Consider the following 20889-nt stretch of genomic DNA (forward strand, 5'->3'; position numbering starts at 1 on the left):
GTGGTCTGGTCAGGAGAGCTAAAAAATACTCATTGCCATGAACCTTTCATTAAAACCATAATAAACGGTTATAAAGCAATAAAGAAAAAACTGTTGTAGCGCCACAGAACGCAACTGTCAGTAAACATCTCATCACTGAATGGCTCCATCTTCTAAATTAGAAGTTATATATCACATTAAACAGTACACACCGCACTATACCACAGTAAATTGAACCATGTAGTACTGCAATGACTGAGCTGAAGCCCAAAAGAAAATAATCAAGGTTTTCCCTGAGCCTTCTCTCCCCAGCTTGCACCATGGAATTTGTTTGTTTATTGTTGCTGGGGTTTTTTTTGCAGTTAATTTAGTTTAAGACTCTTTGAGGTGACAGGTTTAGGCTTCATTAAAATACTCGCCTATCTGAACGTTCATTTTAGGACTTCCATTTAAGGTTGAGACACTTTGCCGCAATGCAGTTGTGTAGTCACACAAACTTTGCAATATTCAATTACTATCTAGACTGGAGGGGGTGGGCTTGTATTATAGGAATATTCTAGATTCAATATCAAACTTAATTGACAGCTGAATTTGTGTAATGAATGGTGTAATGTTGATAACCACACAACAAAATTAATTTGACTTTTTACTTCAAAATCATAACCGGAAGATATTGATATTTTAAAACATTCTTTTAGTAATTGAAAATTACTTATTAACCTGTTTAAATTAATTTTTGTAAAGTAATATTCAATTTTACAACTTTGTTGGTATTAAAATGAAACGGAATAAACCCTAAAAGCCAAAAATTACTGTAAGAATTATGATTTATAGCTTTACGGCTCAAATTCTATACAAATTTCTTTACATTTATGTGGTCAAACCATCTAAAAATGGACTTCTAATGTAAGTGTACGGAGCCACTAAAAGGACATTGTGATGGGGGAAAAAATATTTCAGTTGTATTTCAGTCACTCAAGGGAGCTGAAATGATGGCAGGCAGAAACGCACAACAACGTTCAACAAAACAATAAACACAAGAACCGGAAACCAGGGAACACAGGGAACTGAAACAAGCACCATCTAAAGAAGACATCCACAGTAAACATTGACAGACCAGGAACAAGGGAAACACAAGGGAACTAATCAACATGAAAAACTACAAGGGACAACAAACACGGCACAGAAATCCATTTTCTTTCCCATCTCATGTTTTTCCCATCACCATGTCCCTTTAGAAACGCTCAATATAAAGTTGGGGTCATTTCTGCAAGATGTTCTGGGCAAAAGAAAAAAGGTCCAATGTCAATAGTGTAGCGATGTAGTCAATTTCAAACCAAGCAGCTTTCTGTTGGTCAACGTGGTGAATTTATATAACCAAATTGAACACATACGGAAATTTTCGCATTAACTCGAAACTCTTTATTATGCGGATTCTTATTTAAATGACTTGATTTTCTCACCATAACTTTTTTTTAAAGAAAACAAGGGATGAGTATATTGTATTGAATGCTCGCAATGCTAAAATTAAACTGCTATTTTAGTGTTTGATAAACCAGTGGCATTTTATAGTTCAAATTTTTTAAGGGGGTCCTTGGCAGATGCATACCTTTGCCTGATGTTAAGTCCATCCCTGCTGTTACATCGGTCAGTGGAAAGTGGCTTGTTGAAATGCTCGTCACAAGCATCCGTCATCAGCCGCTTTATCCTGACAGTCTATTACAGCAACTGGGTCAGAGCTGCCCCAGTTTAGCACAGCCTCTGTCAAGACCCCTGGCAGACAACTGCCGAAGACATGCAGGCGACCCAGACTTTGACGCATCAGAACAGAAAATGCCGGTCACGACCCAAACATTAGGAGCACAACATGACAAAGAGTTGGATAATATCAGAGCGCTGTGTTGGGAGACAAGGCTTTGGCAGGCTCCTCTGCCCTGCTGGAATCCAATGAGTCTGTCGCCTGCCAAAAGATGGTTTGCAGTCTGAGTGAAAAACAAAGGATTAGTTTTAAAGGAGGGCAAAAATGCAGAGCCCATCTCACGCTTCAACTTGCCAAAGCCTACTCAGCTGAACTCATTCATAGAGAGAGCAGAAAAGTAGATGAATAAGAAAGAGAATCAATGAGTAATAGAGTGGATGAACAGAGAAGAAGAAGAGTGCATGAATGGGGGGATAAGAAAAGGCAGAACAGAGGAACTGAAAATGAAAACTCAAGGGAATTAAAAAATTAAAAGCAGGGTTAGCTTGTCGCTACAGATAAAGGATTAGCAGGTTTGATCCTAAAAAAGGGGAGTCTCACACAAACACAGATTATCAAATCATTTTATAAAAAATAATTATTAGTCTGTGCAATGAAAGCCACCCGGATTCAATATTGTTTTGGAGTTCACTGATTTTCATTGTATGGACAGAAAAAGTCACTTCGTGTGAAAGAAATTCATATAAATTTGGAACGACGTGATGGTGAGAAAAGCCTGATACTGTAGAATGTTCCTTTTTAGGTGAATTATTATAACATATAACATAAATATATGAAGTATTTATTTGTTGGGTCACTTGCTTTTATTATAATTGTTAATCAGTTACTAAAACTCAAGAAACTCCTAGCCCATCCAAGTATAGAGGGTATGCGCGTGACGTCACCGTCGGCTGGAGCGACTGCGGTTACGCCCACTGAGTGGCAAAAAGACTTAGTGGCAACATTGGTTTTCAGCGTGAATGCTGCGAAAAACACACAAAACACATCTAAAACAGGAAAGTGCTTTGAAATTGATTGTACAAATAGATTTGACAAGAAATCTGAAGTATATTTTTACAGACTGCCGAAAGCTACAGAAAAGTGAAGACTCCAGGTAGCGAAACGTGTCAATATGTTGAATTTTGGGGAAAAATCATACCCTATTGTTTTGTTATATACTGTACTGACAACTCGTCAATTAAATATTTACCATCTTATATTCTGCATAATTGGATGACTGACAAAAACGACACAAGTTATAGGGCTGGACGATATAATGATATGTATAACATTGATATAAATAATGACCCGGATTTAGACCTACTTATATTGTATTTTTATATAGCGTTCACAGGAAAATTAGCTTTATGTTTTTCCCCGGTGTCGAAATCAGGCACATATGAATGTCAGGAAACACGATTCCTGGCTGCATGTCATGGATATCCATGGATCACTGGATCTTTGGTAAGTTGTAAAGAACACTAGATCGAGTCCAACCTTTAATTTAAACTGATAATCGTTTGTTTTACTCACATTTTCACAGTTTCCCCTATTAAATCCAGTCATGCAGCAGCTCTTTTGCCTCTCAGTCCGGCTTAAGGGTGCGTGTTCCGGCGGGAAAGAGACGTCAATGTTGTAAATCACTGCTTCACTTAAAGAACAGCTGTAATTGATAAACATTTTCTCTCTCGTGACAAGACGCTTCAGATTGATTCTAGTGCTTAATCTGAGCAAAAAGAAGCATTGTGGTAGATAAATGCTTCTCTTGCTCTTGGTCTTTTAAGGACATTATCAAGACTAAGTATCAAGCTTGTAGACAGCAGTGGGTAAGCGGACAAATTATTATTTTTTCTCTCATTTAGTACGTAGGTAATTTATTCTAGTCATTACAAGCCACTTTGATTCCAGAAGTGGAACCAATTTAAACCCCAAGAAATATCAAGTCAGCAGTGAGCAGGTAACCAATTGACAAATTTCTCAAAACAACACAAAATGGAAGAGGATCTTAAAGGAAAATTCCAAAATCAGTACAGGTTTAGCTTAATTGTCATCATTTACACTTTTGCCTTGATTTTTTTGACATTCCTTTAAAACATTCCATTAAAACATCCTATATTCATATCATAAAACGTCCTCCTCATTACAAAACAAAGCATTTATTTAATCAAGCTCCAAGAATGGCTCATTTTGATATTGCAGGATCTGTGACATCACATTGGAAAATACATTTGCACATGACTGCCTCCAGAGCAAGATATCGACCAATCATTGAAATATATGCTCTGCCCACTGGCATTCAGTCGCTTAACACTTGACATTTGCCTACACTACACTTGCGTCGCATCAAAAGCAAACAGTACCCATTATAATCAGAAATGGTGTCTACATACAGTATACAGATGCGCATTCAGTTTATACTCCACGCCCTTGAGTCTGTCGACAACAGGACAAATGGAAGAGTGAAAGAACGTTTACTTTGACGTGTCCAGTTTTTTGCATTTCTGTACAGATTTTAGAAGGATCACAGCATCGGAAACAAGGGGGTGGTGAATTTTCATGGATTGCATCAGGCGATTACCCTGGAAATCCAGAGTTCTCGCGAGAGCACAATTTGAATTTGCTCAGCGAGTCGCTCTGGCACTTAGTAATGATGCTCATTAACTATGCCTTTGTAGCCGAGCTGCACCAATCACATTGGTGTATCTGATATAGGTGGGCCAGAGGTGAGCTAAAGAGATGACGACAGCGCTAGTGACAGTGCAATCACGACACTCTTTGGTCGTAGTGTTATCCAGTTGCGTGCAGTGAGATTTTCATATGCATGCTTGGTGCCGCCCCTTGAGTTGGGCATTTTCATTACTCAATGCCAGACCCTTAATCTTTCGGATTTGGGTCTGGATTTCCAGGCTAACAGATGATTATATGTTTGTTCTGAGAATTTGACTGCAGACTGATGCACAATGTAATGGAGAGTTCACACAAAATAAATTGGTGCAAGACGAAGCAGCCAACTGTATTGGATCTGACAGGAGCTGCATCGCAAACCGTAAGTAAACAATTTCATAATGCATTGTCTGTAAATTATGGTTTTATGTGGATAATGTTTTCAAAACACTCACGTGCAATAGCGAGTGGGCGCTGATACTGTTTCCAATGTTAGCCAATCATAACAGTGGCCATTAACTGACAAGCCTTAAAGGAGCCGCCCCTTAAAAACGGATAATTTTAGAAAGAGGATCAGAATGAAGGTTGACAATAATCATGTTTCTGCATATATATATATATATTTTTTTTTTTGTGAACCTCAAGAAACATTATAGTAATTAAAATACTAATATGGTAATAAATTAATATATTAAAATAATAAATAAAATAAAATATAGAAGAATTCAATGAAATGAAATAATAAGCTTCACATTTCTGCTTTTAAATCCTACAAAAATTGAGACGGCGATAGCTGCATGTCGGTGTAATCAGCTAGCCGAAAGGTAGGGGCGTTCTGAAAGGTACAGAATGCTACAACAGCATTTATTGTTGTTGATTGGCTTTTGAGATGTAGGTGTTGCACTGCAAGCTTACAGTCGATTGCAAGACAGGGGCGACTTAAAGCTGACTAAACGGGAATATACCACCTCTGTTGTTTCACAAGAAGATAGACTTATACAATTTTGATTAAACATTACGAGGTCCAAAAAAAAAAAAAAAAAAAAAACATTTCAAGATATTTATGTATCTTGTTGTGATTCGTTCACAACAAGATACATAACATGCATTTGCAATATAGATAAGATGAATTTTCATTTCGATGTTAACGAATTAAACCCGGAATCAAGTTGTTGATGGTTAAATGTGCAAGATGAAATCTGAATTTCTCAGTCATCTGCTTTTGTTCAGCCAAGAGGGAATGGTTCTTTTGATAGGCCAAACATTTAACAAGCATATGTTCTGACAAAGATTCATGCTAATTTGCACATGTGCAAGGGGAGTTAAAGGAAATTGCTGTTAAACTGGCCCTTTGGGTTCTCTCACATTGCCAGTATAACATTAGCACAGGCCAGAACATTCCCACAGAGGCCACACTGTCACTTCCAAACGCCAGGGTTGAAAATCTCCCGGAGAAGTCTTGTACCCAGGAGGCAAGGCTGCCTATCACTGTCTCACACCTGTGCACTGTTATAACTTATCTCTCTACGCCTCTACAGTCTCCTTTTCTGGGACTTTTTTACTTATCAAGTCACTGCTCATCAAGTCTGCCTCGCTTCCGACACAGCAAGCCATCGCCACAGATCCAGACAGTAGACAGAGCATCAGGTAGAGGGGAATTACACAACTGCAACGGTGTGGGAATGTCAAGGGCACAGGCTGTAATTCGAAGGCCAGTCTTGTAAGTCTAGGACCGTTACAGAAGTCTGTCTCAGTTTGCTAAAGTTAAATCTTTATTTCTATCACCATTTACTAATTAATATTATTCCAAACATTTTTTTTTTCATAGCAGATATTTAATGTCCATAAGACCATGAAAGCACCATCTAGTTTGTTCAATTCCATTTTAAAATTATGATCTGACTGTTAAAGTATGATTTTACTAAATATTTTTTTATGGCTGTCAAAGTTAACATAAAATACACTAATTTGTTATTATCATAAAATACACTAATTTGTTATTATCAATGTTTCAAATTTATTTCAGAGGACTGATTTTTTTTAATTCAGTTAATTGTATCTACAACATTAGTATTTAACAGTAAGAAATCAAAAATCTGCATATTGTTGATGGAAAATCTTTAAATCTTTCTGAACTATTCTCTTCAGAATAGTTTTTTTCTTTTTCTTTGATGATTATAAGGTAAAGCACTTTTGGGACATAATTTGACAAATAATGTTAAAACAAATAATTTTAATAAGACCAATTTTTTTGTCTCCATAGGCTTGTGTATTATACACAAATAGATATTAATTTAATATTTTAAAGTTGATTTGTCCAAGTACAGTGACAATATAAAACGTAACTATTTAACTTTGTAAACAACATCTTGTGTGAATAATATGAGGCTTATTTAATTTCATCTCACAGCATAAATGGGATTATGTATTTTTGTAGGCCAAAACCCAGAAATGATTTCCGGTTCCATCGTCCTGATGTTTTTGAGTTTTTGGTTAAATACCTGAAATAAAGCCTGTGGTTAAAGTCCCCCTGTAGTCAATAATTTGATCCCTTAAAGCTCAACTTTGATCACCAAAATGACATATTGAAATGTTTTTTCCTTAAAAAAAATGTTGTCATGCCTTAAAATAGCTTGAATGTAACTCTACACCCTTGCCTCGTTTAGTATAAGTGGTTCTAAGAATATGCAGATTAGCCCCGCCTCCACTCACTCACACCAGCTCAGAGATCCAATCGTTGACGATCACATGCTGACATGATTGTTTACAATGTAGTCTGTGATGTCAGAAACACCAGCGATTTCAAACTGCTTTTTTGAGACTGTCTTTTTTTGGTTTCAACACTGAACCAACGCAGTGTTGCCAGATTGGAAATGTCCAAGTATCGTACCAGAAGCTCAAAATTATCGTTTTCTGATTCGGTTCGGAAGTATAAGATTAAAGCCCGCCCGCACTTACAATTGATTGGTTGGGTCCTTACATGCGCTTCGTGAGGCACACAAACACACACACGCAAGGTCTCTCGCTCCCTCTCTCTACACGTTCTTCCCCCGGTAGACGTAGAATCCACAGCTAGATCAATGAGAAGCCCTATTACAACGACCATCATTTGAAGTGTCACACAGTTCTGAAATTATCGTACATTATAGGATTTTTTCCATTATTGATCGTACATCGTACAGAGGGTCAACATTATCGTACAAATACGATAATTATCGTACATCTGGCAACACTGGTTCAACGCATTTTTAAGGAGAAAATACAAGCAATGGTGTTGACATATTATAAAAACACCAAAAAAAAAAACATTAAAAGCTTGATTTTCACCACAAAATGCTACAACTGTAAGATTTCTTGTCTTTAAAAAGGTGGTTGCTAACAAGTGGCTAAATGGGACTACAGAGTTTGCAGGGGCAGTAAACATCCTAATACCGAACAGGTAAACTCATCTACTATTTTTGCAGTGTTTCGTCAGCAGAAAAATCCAGAAACACATAAAAATTTTAGTACCACCCACTGAAGAGATGTATGTCTATCCCTCACATCCTCAAAAATGGCGCTGCTCTGAATAAGGTTTATTGCCTTGACTGCTATCTTTAACTCGACAGCATTGCAATTATGTTTTTATGATGAAACGTAATCATTGTTTATTAGCGAGCTAGACTGCACATAAAAACGAATTTTTGCATATAAATTGCACAATAAATACAATGCGTGCTATAGAGACGCATTTCATGAGATAGGGTTGTTGGTGTGACTGTTCTTTCATATACATAAAAAAAATGCTATTTATGCATGATAAACACAATATTTGCAAAATGGCTCATCACTCATCTTCCCGTAAGTAGTTTCTTGAGTCGGTTGGGCTGCGTGTGCAACTGATCTCATATCAGAGGAGAGGGCGTACGTTTCTAGCAGTGTTCCGCCCACGAGGAGGAGGCAGGTTTAAATGTTGCGTTTACAAACAGTAAAAATCCTGCATAGTGCATCTTTAAAAACTTTTAAAAACCTTGGTCCTTATGATTGTAATACATTCCAAGTTTTCTGTCTTCTGCTGTTCTCTGTTTTCTCCATAGCCATTCATTAGCCATGTATTATTGTGACGACATAAAACCACATAAATCAAAAATTCATTATATCACATATTTCACCAGTGTACAATTTTCCAGGGTTTTAAAAGCATGAAATAGATTTTTCTTTTCCCTGTCTGCTGCCTTTTCACGTCACAGCTCACACATTAGCCTGGAGCAAGAGTTCTAATACACTGCAAGTGAAGAACTCAAGAGTGTGTTCTCATGGTGCCATCAACCAGCCATCACACCATTTTCCTCCTTTGTGATCAGTCACATGGCATGTAGATCATGTGGGCTACTCCCATGCCTGAATAAGAATGCTAACGGATAGCTCACTCCAGGTATTTTAGACCTCTTTGATCTATTTCTTGTCAAGGTTTAAGTAAAGCTGTGGATGAGGGAGGCTGGACGTAAACATACTTGAAAGAGTATGAACATCTTTGACAGTAGATGATCTCTGAAGGATTGATGTAGTTCCTGCTGGTTCTCTGACTGCAGTGCTGAGATACAGGTATGGTTTTTTCACTTTACCCTGCCTGTAATAACTGGCTCCTGGAATTTTTATTGCATTCATATCGATTTCATATCTGATCTCTGACGCAAATGACTCCTGAAGCAATTGCAACATATTTTGAAATTGGAGAGTCATTTAAAAAAGATAATTCAGTTTCAACTGAGAAGCATTAACGTTTGGTGATGTTTTGCTTTCAGAGCAAACAGAGCAAACTTTTTCTGCTCTCACTTGAACAATTTAAACATTATGAAAGAATGAAGCCAGCATATGTCTCAAAATACTTAAAAGCCAAAAAGTTAAATGAAAAGCCAAATGCTTGTAAGTAAAAATCCTACTTGCGTTAAGTCAGAACAAGTAACATGTAAAATTACATGAAATCATCAGCTGAGTAGATTTTATAGAGTGCTTGACTCTTGCATTGTCAATACAAGATCTTGACCAAAAATGGGTGCATCAATTTTTGGTCAAGATCTTGTCCAAGATCTATAAAGATCTATAAAGTCTACTCAGCTGATGATTTCATGTAATTTTACATGTTACTTGTTCTGACTTAACACAAGTAGAATTTTTACTTACAAGCATTTGGCTTTTCATTTAACTTTTTGGCTTGCTGGAAATAAATGTTGTGGTGTTATTTCCATCAAGAGGTGCGTACATTTTTGCTCAAGATCTTGTATTGACAATGCAAGAGTCCAGCACTCTGTAAAGTCTCCTCCAGCACATCCTAAAGACTTTCAGTGAATTTAAGGACTGGACTCAGAGCCACTTCATGTGTGAAAATGATTCTTCATGCTCCCTCACAACCATTCTTTCACAATTTGAGCCTGATGAATTTTGACATTGTCATCCTGGAATATGGCCATGATGTGTTTTCCTACATGGTTGTTTAGGAAATGAAAAGCTACACACTCCATCAATTAAGGTTAGAAGAACCATTGCCAAACATATAACATGCTAGAAACATAACAATCAGTGGAATAATGATCAAATCATAGACTCTAATTTGCCTATTTAAATCCAAACCGAAACTTTTTTTTTTTTTTTTTTTGGTCTTGGCAGTGTATAACACTCATAAGAAGAAACTTAGTCTTGAGATATGGGAGGGGAAAAAAACACAAAGGAATTTTAAAATACATTTTGCAAAATAGCATTCAACTATAATTAAGAATGAACTGAGACTACAGAATATTGCAAAAATATAAAAACAAATTATATTGAATCACTTATGTTTTTGTTTAGGTGTTGAAAGGGAAATTATTGAAAAAAAAAAAACTTTTTTTGTTGTTTAATTTTGTGTGAAATATCATGGTTAAAAATATAAGCTTAAAATTATAAATAAAAATAAAACAAATATAAAAACACTAGAGTTACACATGATGAAGAGAATGAGAGCTGATGGTGGTTTTACATTTAATAACATATGAAATTATTATAAAAAAAATATATGATTTTTAATCTACATGATTTGTTGATTTACAATCTGAGAAGAGGTTATTTTTGGGAGTGGGGTTAAAATAAACAGTGAAAAAAAAATTATTGGCCATTTACGTAAATAATAATCTTCTGATCATCTCTGATTAATATCAAAGCGGAGTTGTTGCTATTTTAAAAACTAAATGGCAGATAAAGGTTTGTTTTTCCCTCTAGAATTAAAGAACAACATTACCCATTATCGTAACATAATGATAAGCAACATTACTTTTATCTAAAAAGCTCCACAGTATAGCGATCACAGGGTCAGTCCCTCTGGACCAGCGTGAAGTTAAGTGCTTTGTTCAAGGTCACAATAATGGAAAGATTGTGATCTCAGTAATTACAGTAGTTACTGTAGGTAGCTCATGGGATTCACCTCTGCCTGGGATTGATTTGTATTAACAGCCCTGATTTTTATCCACCAAGTTACCAGGCTATCCATGGAGGTTATTATTTGGAATGGGGAAGTTTAGTAAATGCAGTAAAAAGACAAAACAACATAGTTTGAAACACTTTGGCCTGGTTTCACACAGGGCTTGGATTAAGCAAGGAGTGGGCTTAGTTAAATTAGGACATTCGAGTAGCTTTTAGAAACGTGCCTTAGAAAAATAACATTATGGTGTGAATCTTGAGACAAAACAGTGGTACTGATGTACTTAAAGATATGTCAGTGCAAGTTGCTTTCAGTTAAGACAGCTCAAACATGCATTTTAGTCTGGGACTAGCTTGAGCCTTGTCTGTGAAACCGGGCATTTGCATATTAAGTTCAATAGTAGTGATTTTTATGGATTTTTCACATCAAACAATTGTGAATTGTTTCAACAAGATGTGAGAACAGCAGGAGCCTGCAACTTTAAGCTCCTGGGACAGGATACCATTGTATCCACCACTAGTGTATATGTACTCAATGTTCACCTTGCAATTTTGCTGTTAACATAAAACCTATTTTATAATAATAAATGACCACTAGATTGTATAAATTGCTGATTTTCTTCATGTTAACCTACAATCAGCAAAAGACGAAGCACAATGCTTGTGCTTACTGCTGATTCTGACAAGTAAAGTTTCTTTAACTGTTCAGCAACCAAAACTCCTTGAACAGCAGACTTTTTCTTATTAAATGACTTGGAATCCTTTGCAATTTCTGCTTCAGTTTTGTGCTGTTTTAGAAGGGACCTGGATTCTATGAACTTTAAATTCATGGAGCAAGTAATAGTCTTAAGTTTTGCCCAAGGGTGACCTTTAAAATCTCACATTTTGTGTTAAGCAAACTATACATGGGACCTCCATACACACATTAAGGACTGGGCTTCGGCTTAATAATCTTTGTTGATGTGCAGAGACAGTTTCTAATCAAACACAGTTGAGTACTGCCATTTAGCAACTGCCAGTTTAACAGTTCTCTTATAGGATTCTGATCAAATTTATGGTGCTGTGATAAACTGTGATAAAATAAAGCAACACTTTTATGAGCTCTGCAAAAGTCAGTGCAAGCTCTTATGGAAGTCTTAATAGAATACTTCCACACCATGACAGTGCTACAGCTATAAAGGTATAGACTCTACATAATAAAGAGCTTTGGGTTTGGGTCTGCGCACTGGGTTTCTCTTTCATTTTATAGCATCCCCTCTGGTCTTTTTTTTTTCTACTGCAAATTAGAGACAAGAAGGAACATTTGTTGTTTTAATCGAGTTCATGCAAGCAGAGCTAGGATGTTAGTCCAGATGGGACAGAGAACAAATATATCTGTACAATAAATAACAATAAATAATAAAAATGTCCTTGGACCGTGGAAGCTTGTTAATCGCGCGTGTGGGTGTGTACTACCAGTCAAAAGTTTGAAATAATTAAGTTTTTTCACTTTAACCCCTTCATACCTTGAAGTCATTGAAATAGACATCACATGTTTTTGTTTTTTCATAAAACCAATACAATTTTATGTTTGTATACTGCCTGGTCTCTGATTGGTCCCCATTCACAATGATAATATAACCACAATTAAACATAAGACATTTATTTGCTAATTTATGTTGGTAGAACCATCAACTTGCAACTGTTATAATCTCAATAGTATCAATCAACTGATAATATTCAAAGTTAATTTGAAGATCTTTCAGAGCTGTAGATCACAGGAATTTTTAAATCGCAATGGGCATCAGATCTTGAACGATATCAGCAGGAACCTTAGTTGTGTGCCAGGGATGTAAAATTTGTGCAAGCATTTCAAAACAGATTCTAATGTTAATGTTTTATGAACCTGAATGTTTAATAAATAATTGTATTAATATTATGAATGTGATTTTATGTCTTCAATGTTATGACCTTAAATTGCCATTCAGTTTTTCATTAGTTTTAATGAAAAACAGCAACAGTAAATGTAAAATTAGTAAATACACGGCAACACACACACACACACACACACACACACACACACACACACACACACACACACACACACACACACACACACACACACACACACACACACACACACACACACACACACAATGATGCCAACAAAAAGAATCAAACACGTTTTTTGAGACTATTCTATCATACCTTTTTTCTTTATTCTTATTGCATTACCATTTGTTACAGTATGTGTTCTTTTCAAAATCTTCAATATATATATGGGGATGATTAGCCCATTTAAGCCCACCGGCAACTATAGTTGCCGCAGTATATAGTTGTCATTTTCCTTTTGTAAGTATTTTTCTAGATGTTATCCATGTTTTATGTCTCAATGACATGCAAGCAAACAACCAAATAAAGGATTTCAAGAAAAAAAAAAGGTATTCACTTCCTTCCTGTCACATGAGGCTGTCAACTTCCTATCCCAACTTCCAGGAAGCATGGCATCGGCAAACCCTCCCAAAGAAAGGTCATTTTCATATAACTAATAAGTATTTTTTGTTGACATATATATATATATTTACATAATCATGAAGGAAAAATATAGAAAAAAAAATTCTTCATTCTATTTATTTGTATTTATTTATTTTCATTTAACTTTTTGATACACAATGCCTTGTTATGGCTGCACTTTCTGCACTATGTTCCACCACTTTAACCCTTGTGCGCTGTTCGTTTGCGGTTTGCAGTTCAGGCAACAAAAATTATTTTTATTTTTTTTAAACAAATGTAATTTTACTCAGTTTATTAATGTTTTTACTCCACATTTGGATATTTTCACTCCACAAAAATAAATGTAAATATATATATATATTGGTTAACCAGCCATCTACTGGTTAAAGTCATATTCTTTTTACTTTTAAAACTGCATTTTCCAAAAGATGGGCAAAAATCTTACACTAAACCATGTCAAATTATCCATGTTATCCCCATAAAAAAAAAATATATATATATTAATTATAGATTTTTATAAAATAAAAGAATATATAAGGTAAAATTCACATTATAAAAGACCCACGTTTCTATCTTTCATTCATGGGGATAACATGGATAATTTGACATGGTTTAGTGTAAGATCTTTTGGAAAATGCAGTTTTAAAAGTAAAAAGAATATGACTTTAACCAGTAGATGGCTGCAGAGCTCTAAAAGTACTAAAAGTTTAAAACTAAAATACATCTTTTCACAAGTTTTTCCAGTTAGATTCATATCTACATATTATGATATGTACATCTACATATTATGATATGTACAGATGCTTGTTGTTTTGCAGTCACCATTTAAAAAATTCCGTCACTTCCATCTCCTTGTAGACTTGTCTCTCATTGGCTATTGTGGAAATGAAAGCTTTAGTGTAAGTTCACTCAATTGTTACATCACTTATTACCTTCACATCTAACCAATCGTGTTCTAATACTTGTAGTATAAAAGATCGGTACTTACACATGTCTGAGTTTGCAGATGCTGACGCCAACATTCACCTCCATCCTCCCCACCACCACCAGGATGGTCCCTACCCATACCTCCCAGGGGGTCGGCTGCACCCCTGCCTTCATCTTTAGGCAGGAAATGCAGATTCTGTACTCTCGGATTGCGAGCTATGGACACCCCATATGCCAAAGAACTTTATAACACAATACTTGCTCGCTGGGCCGTTAATAAATAAATGCTTTGTTAGGTCATTTTACCTCCCGAGTCTTTCCAGTAAAACTACTAATGGAATCCTAGTCGTAATCTTCCCGATTTAAAATCCTAAATATCAAACATGTTTAATATTGTCGGGGTGGCCCCGATGTGTCCGCGAGCATTTCATCTAAAATTGCCTCATATTACCAGATAATGTGGGCCGAACATCGGAACCGACCGATGCCCTGGACGTGATTTTTTTCTCTGAATGTTGGGAGGGGTAAATCGGGCAAAAATCGACCTGAAACTCCTGTAGTCTAAGCCTGGCTTAAGGCACCCACACACTTCAAGATAACCGGGCCGATTTTGGGCCCAATTCTCCCTTTCCGACAATCCTAGGTGAAGTCTCAATTATCTTGATGGTCCTTCTCATACCCAAGACGTCACTTTTTGTCACTTTCAACCATGCTTCAATATCTGACGCTCAAAGCACCCTTTAGCGTCCATATGAGACGCATAACCCTACCACAGACCTAAACCTACCCAACCGAAGCGTCTCATATTGACGCTAAGGGTGCTTTGTGCGTCGGATATTGACGCTTTCGTAAGCGTCAGTTACATGACGCCTAAACCTACCCATAACTAAAGGGTGCTTTGAGAGTCAGATATTGAAGCATGGTTGAAAGTGACAAAAAGTGACGTCTTGGGTATGAGAAATGTGTTGCGATGGTTCTCAGATTATCTTATCAGATTCTCCAGTGGTGTGAGGTGTGTTAAGAGTGATTGAATGCGCCCGAAAATACGTGGGGCCGCACCGATCTCAAATCATACATATTCAACATGTTGGATATTTACAGTACGATCAGAAATCCTGAAGCGCTAACATTCTGTAGATTGTCATGTGGAATGAAACAAAACCAAATCAGAAAGTGAGCTGATGGAAGCATAACACGACTTCATCAAGGTCAATAAGTGTCTTAAGAGATCATTTGACCTTTTCATGACAAGCCAGTGTTAGTTCTGGTTGTAGAATGTCATGTGGTGCGACTTTTCAAATGTTTAATGTTATTTCTGAATTATTGTTATTCATAATATTTGTTTAAAAAAAAGATAATATGAAAAAATATGTTATAAAACATTTTTGAAAATAATAATCAAGATGTATTCACTCAAATGAATGCAAGGTGTAAGGGAAAACATGTTTTAACTTTTTTACTTGGTGGTTACACCAGATTTTTAGAGGTATAAAAAGTCACTATTTATTACATTGAACAATGCTGTATTGCAATGCTGAATCCACCACTGATTAACTTCTTATTTTTCCGTCATTTTTTTTTTTACATAGGCCTACTTCTAATTGAAACCCAGTAGGCTGAGATAACTGAGGCTTGTTTTTTGAGGGGTCTGTTGTATTATTACAAAGTAGGCATGCACTCAGTTAGAAAAGCCATTGTCATCCACCACTATAGTAACATTGTTTCTGTTTGGGGTCAATTAAAAATGCCCTGGGGTCTCTAACACGAGAACACGAGAGTTAAAGCGTTAAAGTTGATGTACTAGAACCGCAACATCCTTCACAAATCAAACTGTGAGGAATAAAACAATGAGAGAAAAAAAAAAAAAACTTGCACTGCATCACTGCCCAGTGCGCCTCGCTCTAACAATTGATGAACAAAACACAAGGCAAAAGCCAGCCTGCTGAAGAACACACGTTTCTCCTCAACCAGCAAGATTAGCAGATCAAGTGAAGCAGGATCCAAGCGGCTCGGAGCTCCAGAGCGTCCCATAAGCATTACAGCAGCAGCCAGTTCACAAGCCCTATTATCACTCTGCCTTTATTTTTGCCTGAGCGATGTCGCACACTAGAGCAGAGCGTCGTGAGCTTTTACACTGATTGACAGATCCCAGAAGGACATAGACATAAGAGGTTTACAGCCTCTGTCATTGTCTGATCTATCTGTGACGGTTGTCCGATGTCAGCATCATGACTCAAGCGTGTAATAATCATTCGACAGTGGACCGCACCGTGTTAATGCAGCAACATCATCTGGACTGGAGGTCCTGCTTTAATCTAAGACAGTGTCCTTGGTGAGATCAAAGTCTTTTTATTTAAAAGGAAAGACTTGATGTGCAGATTTTCACTGGACCACATATTTGTAGGGTTAAGAAGCCCCCATTAAAAGTTATTTTAATGGATGGATATTAAACAAGAGAAATGTATGCGTTTCCCAAGCTGCCTGTAAGATTTACAGTATTTTTACCCGCTTTTAATTTCTTAAAGTACCTTGTGATGTAAGCACTTTTCAGCCAGTGGCGCATGCCAAATACACCAGAACATGAAGCTTCCTTCTGCAGACAGGTGCAAAATATTCAATATACTCAAAGGAACTTCATAATATATCATTATGTATGCCAAGAATTCAGAATGATATGGCCTAGAATACATTAGGTGCATGATGAGATTTGCATGAAGCAGCTGCACGGTATGAATTTGATTGTATTTCTCTCATTTGTTCATTGTCATGTTTGATTCAGCGAACATCCAGCGTTTACTCCAGCGTTTTAGCAGAAGATCTCATTTGACACTGATGTCTCTGAAACCGTCTCAGCATATGACATACCTGACTGAGTGTAATGCAATGTGGCATATATTTCTGCTTGAGAGAACACACCTGTCAGAGAAATAGTTTCTCATATAGAACAGGTGCATCATAACAGTCCGAACACAAAGCTAGCACACAAGCTGAAGAGATCTGTTGTGACCTGAGGGAAAGATCAGCTAGTCCACATGAAGCTGCCATCTCAGAGCGAAGCCAAAATCTCCACACAAAGGGAATCTCCGTTGACATCAAAGAGAGTGAGAAGAAGAAAAACAAACTCTGAATCATATGAGCCATTTCGGATAGCACATAAATTGAGGGCATGGTGGTTAATTAGTTGGTCTTATATAAACTGTTTTACAATCACCTTGGTTTGGAGATTATAATAAAATAACAACTTGCGTGTTGTCATCTAACTACTCTACGGATATCATCTAGATTTGTATAATTAATATTTGAACTATTATTTTGTTAAGTAGATAGATGATCCAAGGTGAAATTTGCACTGTCAAGGACATTGTCAATCATCTGCATTGTGCCATCTCATGCTAAATTTGAACATTTTAGCACATGTTGAGATTAAGTTATGCCTTTAAAAACATAGCAGGGTTGACAGTAACAGGGAAATGAATTATACAGGTCATTTAGCCATTACTGGCCTTTTGTTCAAGGTCATGACAAGAATGTGCTTATTAGGCCTACAATGATTTAAATCTTATATCTATTTTTACTGCACAAAATCATGGTAACGTGCTTGACTATTTAAGATTGTCCCCTACTGACCAACCTAAGAAAATATACAATAAAGTGATGAAAAAGAGGGAAAACTTATATCATGTCCTTGAAGAATTTTACTTTTTTACTATTTTTTATTTATGGAATTGTCCACTATTTTGTTAACAACTAGGCTGTAACAGCGTTAGACAACTACTTTAAAAACGTTATAAATAAAACACTAACATTTTTTTTTTTTTTTTTTTTGTGAACATCTTCAATAAAGTTATAATGCCCATACATGGCACTGTCCAATAGTAATCTTATTGGAAAGTGCTGGAGCTGCGAACTGTTGCTATGGTTACAGGTACCTCCTTTTTTTGCACAATTAGAATTCTGACAACTTTTTTGATTACTGGAACGTAGTTTGAAATAAGTGTTGAAGTGCATATGTTAAATTAAAAAAAAAAAAAAAAAAAAAACATACCCACCCACAAGGTGTTTTAATTTGAATCTTTTTGGTAGGGGTCAAGCATTAATTAAGGGGGATTCAAGCCTTAATTATCCCTTGCCTCAATGTGCAACATAACTCACACAGATTCATGTGCTTTTGAAACCAGTCAACAGATGCATGAAAGTCGAGTTTGTATAAGGTTTGCGCATAAAACGCATCACAGATGCAAGTTGCAAGTAGCCCTACGCGATAAAAAGTCAACAAATCATCACATGATTTAAAAGAGGAGCAGCTTTGTTGCTTAAATGAAACGCGTTACCTGAGTTTTGAGGGGTTCTCCGTGCTCAATGATGCTTATAAAAGGAATTTCCAAAAAAGAGGACATAAATTCCATTTGTACTATTTCCTCCTGCGTCTGAGGGAAGGCGAGCACAGCCGAGACCCCCTGGACCACTATATCCTGACACACACACCTGAAGAGCGACTCGGGGTCTCCGCTCGGGGCTTCCCGAGCCACCACGTCCAGGCTCAAGTTGTACGGAAGAAAGTTGTTGCCGCTTTCGGCGAGACCGCTGAGGGCGCGGTGGAGAGCCGCCCGCACCCGGACCGACTGGCGGGGAGGCAGGAGGGCACCCAGGCGCACGGTGTGTCCTATCCGCGCTAGGATGTGGCAGGGCTGCGGGTGAGAATGAGCGGGCTGGACGAGCAGGGTATGGAGAAGGAATATTTGCGATCCCAAATAAAAGTATGCCAAGAATGTGTAGAAGATGAAATTCATCCTGCTTCACTCTCAAAGGTGGTGATGAGGCATTGTCAGAAGATAGCATTGCTCGCCTTGTTGTCTGGTCTTTTCTTTAACGTCCTTTTTTTGTTTTGTTTTTTAGGTTTTTTTGTGCAGGATGGTGTATGAGGAGTGATCTATGGAGTTACTGTGTGAATGTGATACACTGCTCAGGAGAGGTGGAGGTTTCTCGAAAGGCGGGGATGTCGTTGCGTTCACACCCAAAGAAGCGCTGGAGAGGGAGATCAGCGCGAGAGAGAACAACTCTGTTATTAACACCTCTTTTGGACCAAAGTAATCTTTTTACACTTCAATCCTCATGTTGTTTTAGAGAGGCAGATACATGACTTAACATACCATGAAACTGATTATAAACAAGAACTTATTAAACAAAAAGTATTTTTTTTTAATGAAAAACGATACGGTAGATGGATAGGATAAAGCAAGCTCACACACTTAAACAATTCTATGCCATGCCTTAAAGGAATAGTTCAGACCATAATAAACATTTTATTCATCATTATACTGAAAGCTTTCCCCTCCGCTACAGCTCTAAAATATCAGTCTTTTCAAACTAATGGCTTCTCAAACAAGAACCACAGGTATGGTGTTAATTTAATGGCGTACATTTTGGTTTATTTGTCACAGAAAACTATCACATCGTATAGAATTTAGAAGACTTGGAAAATAGCCCACAACTTGTAATGTAACAGTGTTTTGTTACTTTTTTTTTTTTTTTTTTTTGGAGCTTGGCAGATTGTGGTCATTCTTTGGTCACTGTTTACTGTGGAAGTAGCCTATAGATCTGCTAAAGTATAGTATCTGTGGCATATAGACATACCTGTCAACAAAACGGGAGTGTCTCCCGTATTTCACACTCATCTCCCGCCCCCCTCCCGTTTTGTTATTTCTCCCGTGAAACTCCCGTTATTTGTATGGCCCAAACGTCGTTATGAATAATCACATCAATAGGCTATATTATTCCCAGTTGCCAGATCTTGTATGAAACCCATCCTACTCGCGCAATCAACACATCATACAAATTTCAACTCATTTCTGAGCTCAACCTGGCAACCTACAACCCAGTTGTGCCGTCGATATCTGCGCAGGTAGACGCGAGAAATTGAATAAGCGTTACATCCGTTTTTTTTCTGTCATCATTTGGCTGCATGGCGTTACATTACATAATGCGCTTTTATTCTTGCTAATGCTTTTAAACCATTCAAGCCATATAGGCTACTTGTTTCATAAAATTTTGAAAGCGGAAAGCGCATCACTCATTCCTGGGAATAGGCTACATTTGACATCGCAGCCTGACCTTGACGGAAATAAATACCCTACGCCAAAAGTACCAGAGAAAAAGTCTCAGCTGTGCTCAGATTTGTAAACCGTACAGTTGCTTTGGTTTTTCGATCCGTACCCGTTTCGCCCCGTGGCTCAAAAGGGACACAACAAAAATAGGGACACCCGAGAAAGCCAAAATAGAATGCAAAATTTATTAACAAAATAGAACTATACAAAAAAAAAAAAAAAAAAAACTAGCCTACGTACAACGGTAACAGTGAACAAATTCATAATCCGTGCACGCTTTCGCAATCGTTGTTTTGTAAATCGTTCTTTCGCAATAGTTGTTTGTAATATTCAGTTCCTATGAAAAATTGTGAAATACTGTTCCAATAGGTGAAGTTACACAACAATATGCGGATTGATTACATAACAATATTTGGATGTAATATTCAGTTCCAGTGAAAATCTGTTCCAGTATGGAGTAGGCTAGGCAATAGGCTACATAGGTGATGTGTAATATTCAGTACCAGTAAACTCCACCCGCTGGAACAGTTTCTTACAGTAACTGAATATTAC

General features: G+C 37.0%; 1 protein-coding gene across 1 annotated transcript in view; it reads right to left on the reverse strand.

Annotated features, from left to right (window-relative positions):
* The window catches only part of grin3bb (glutamate receptor, ionotropic, N-methyl-D-aspartate 3Bb), a gene marked incomplete at its 5' end in the record, with an annotated part of 114934 nt that extends 95911 nt beyond the window's left edge, over positions 1–19023 (reverse strand). The window contains one exon of the mRNA XM_081358280.1: positions 18565–19023. Coding sequence (XP_081214406.1) covers positions 18565–19023 — 459 coding nt within the window. The remainder of the gene's footprint in view (positions 1–18564) is intronic.
* Between the last annotated feature and the right edge of the window lie 1866 nt (positions 19024–20889).

Source organism: Scardinius erythrophthalmus (genome assembly GCF_964197995.2).
Source record: "Scardinius erythrophthalmus genome assembly, chromosome: 25".
Lineage (NCBI taxonomy): Eukaryota > Metazoa > Chordata > Actinopteri > Cypriniformes > Leuciscidae > Scardinius > Scardinius erythrophthalmus.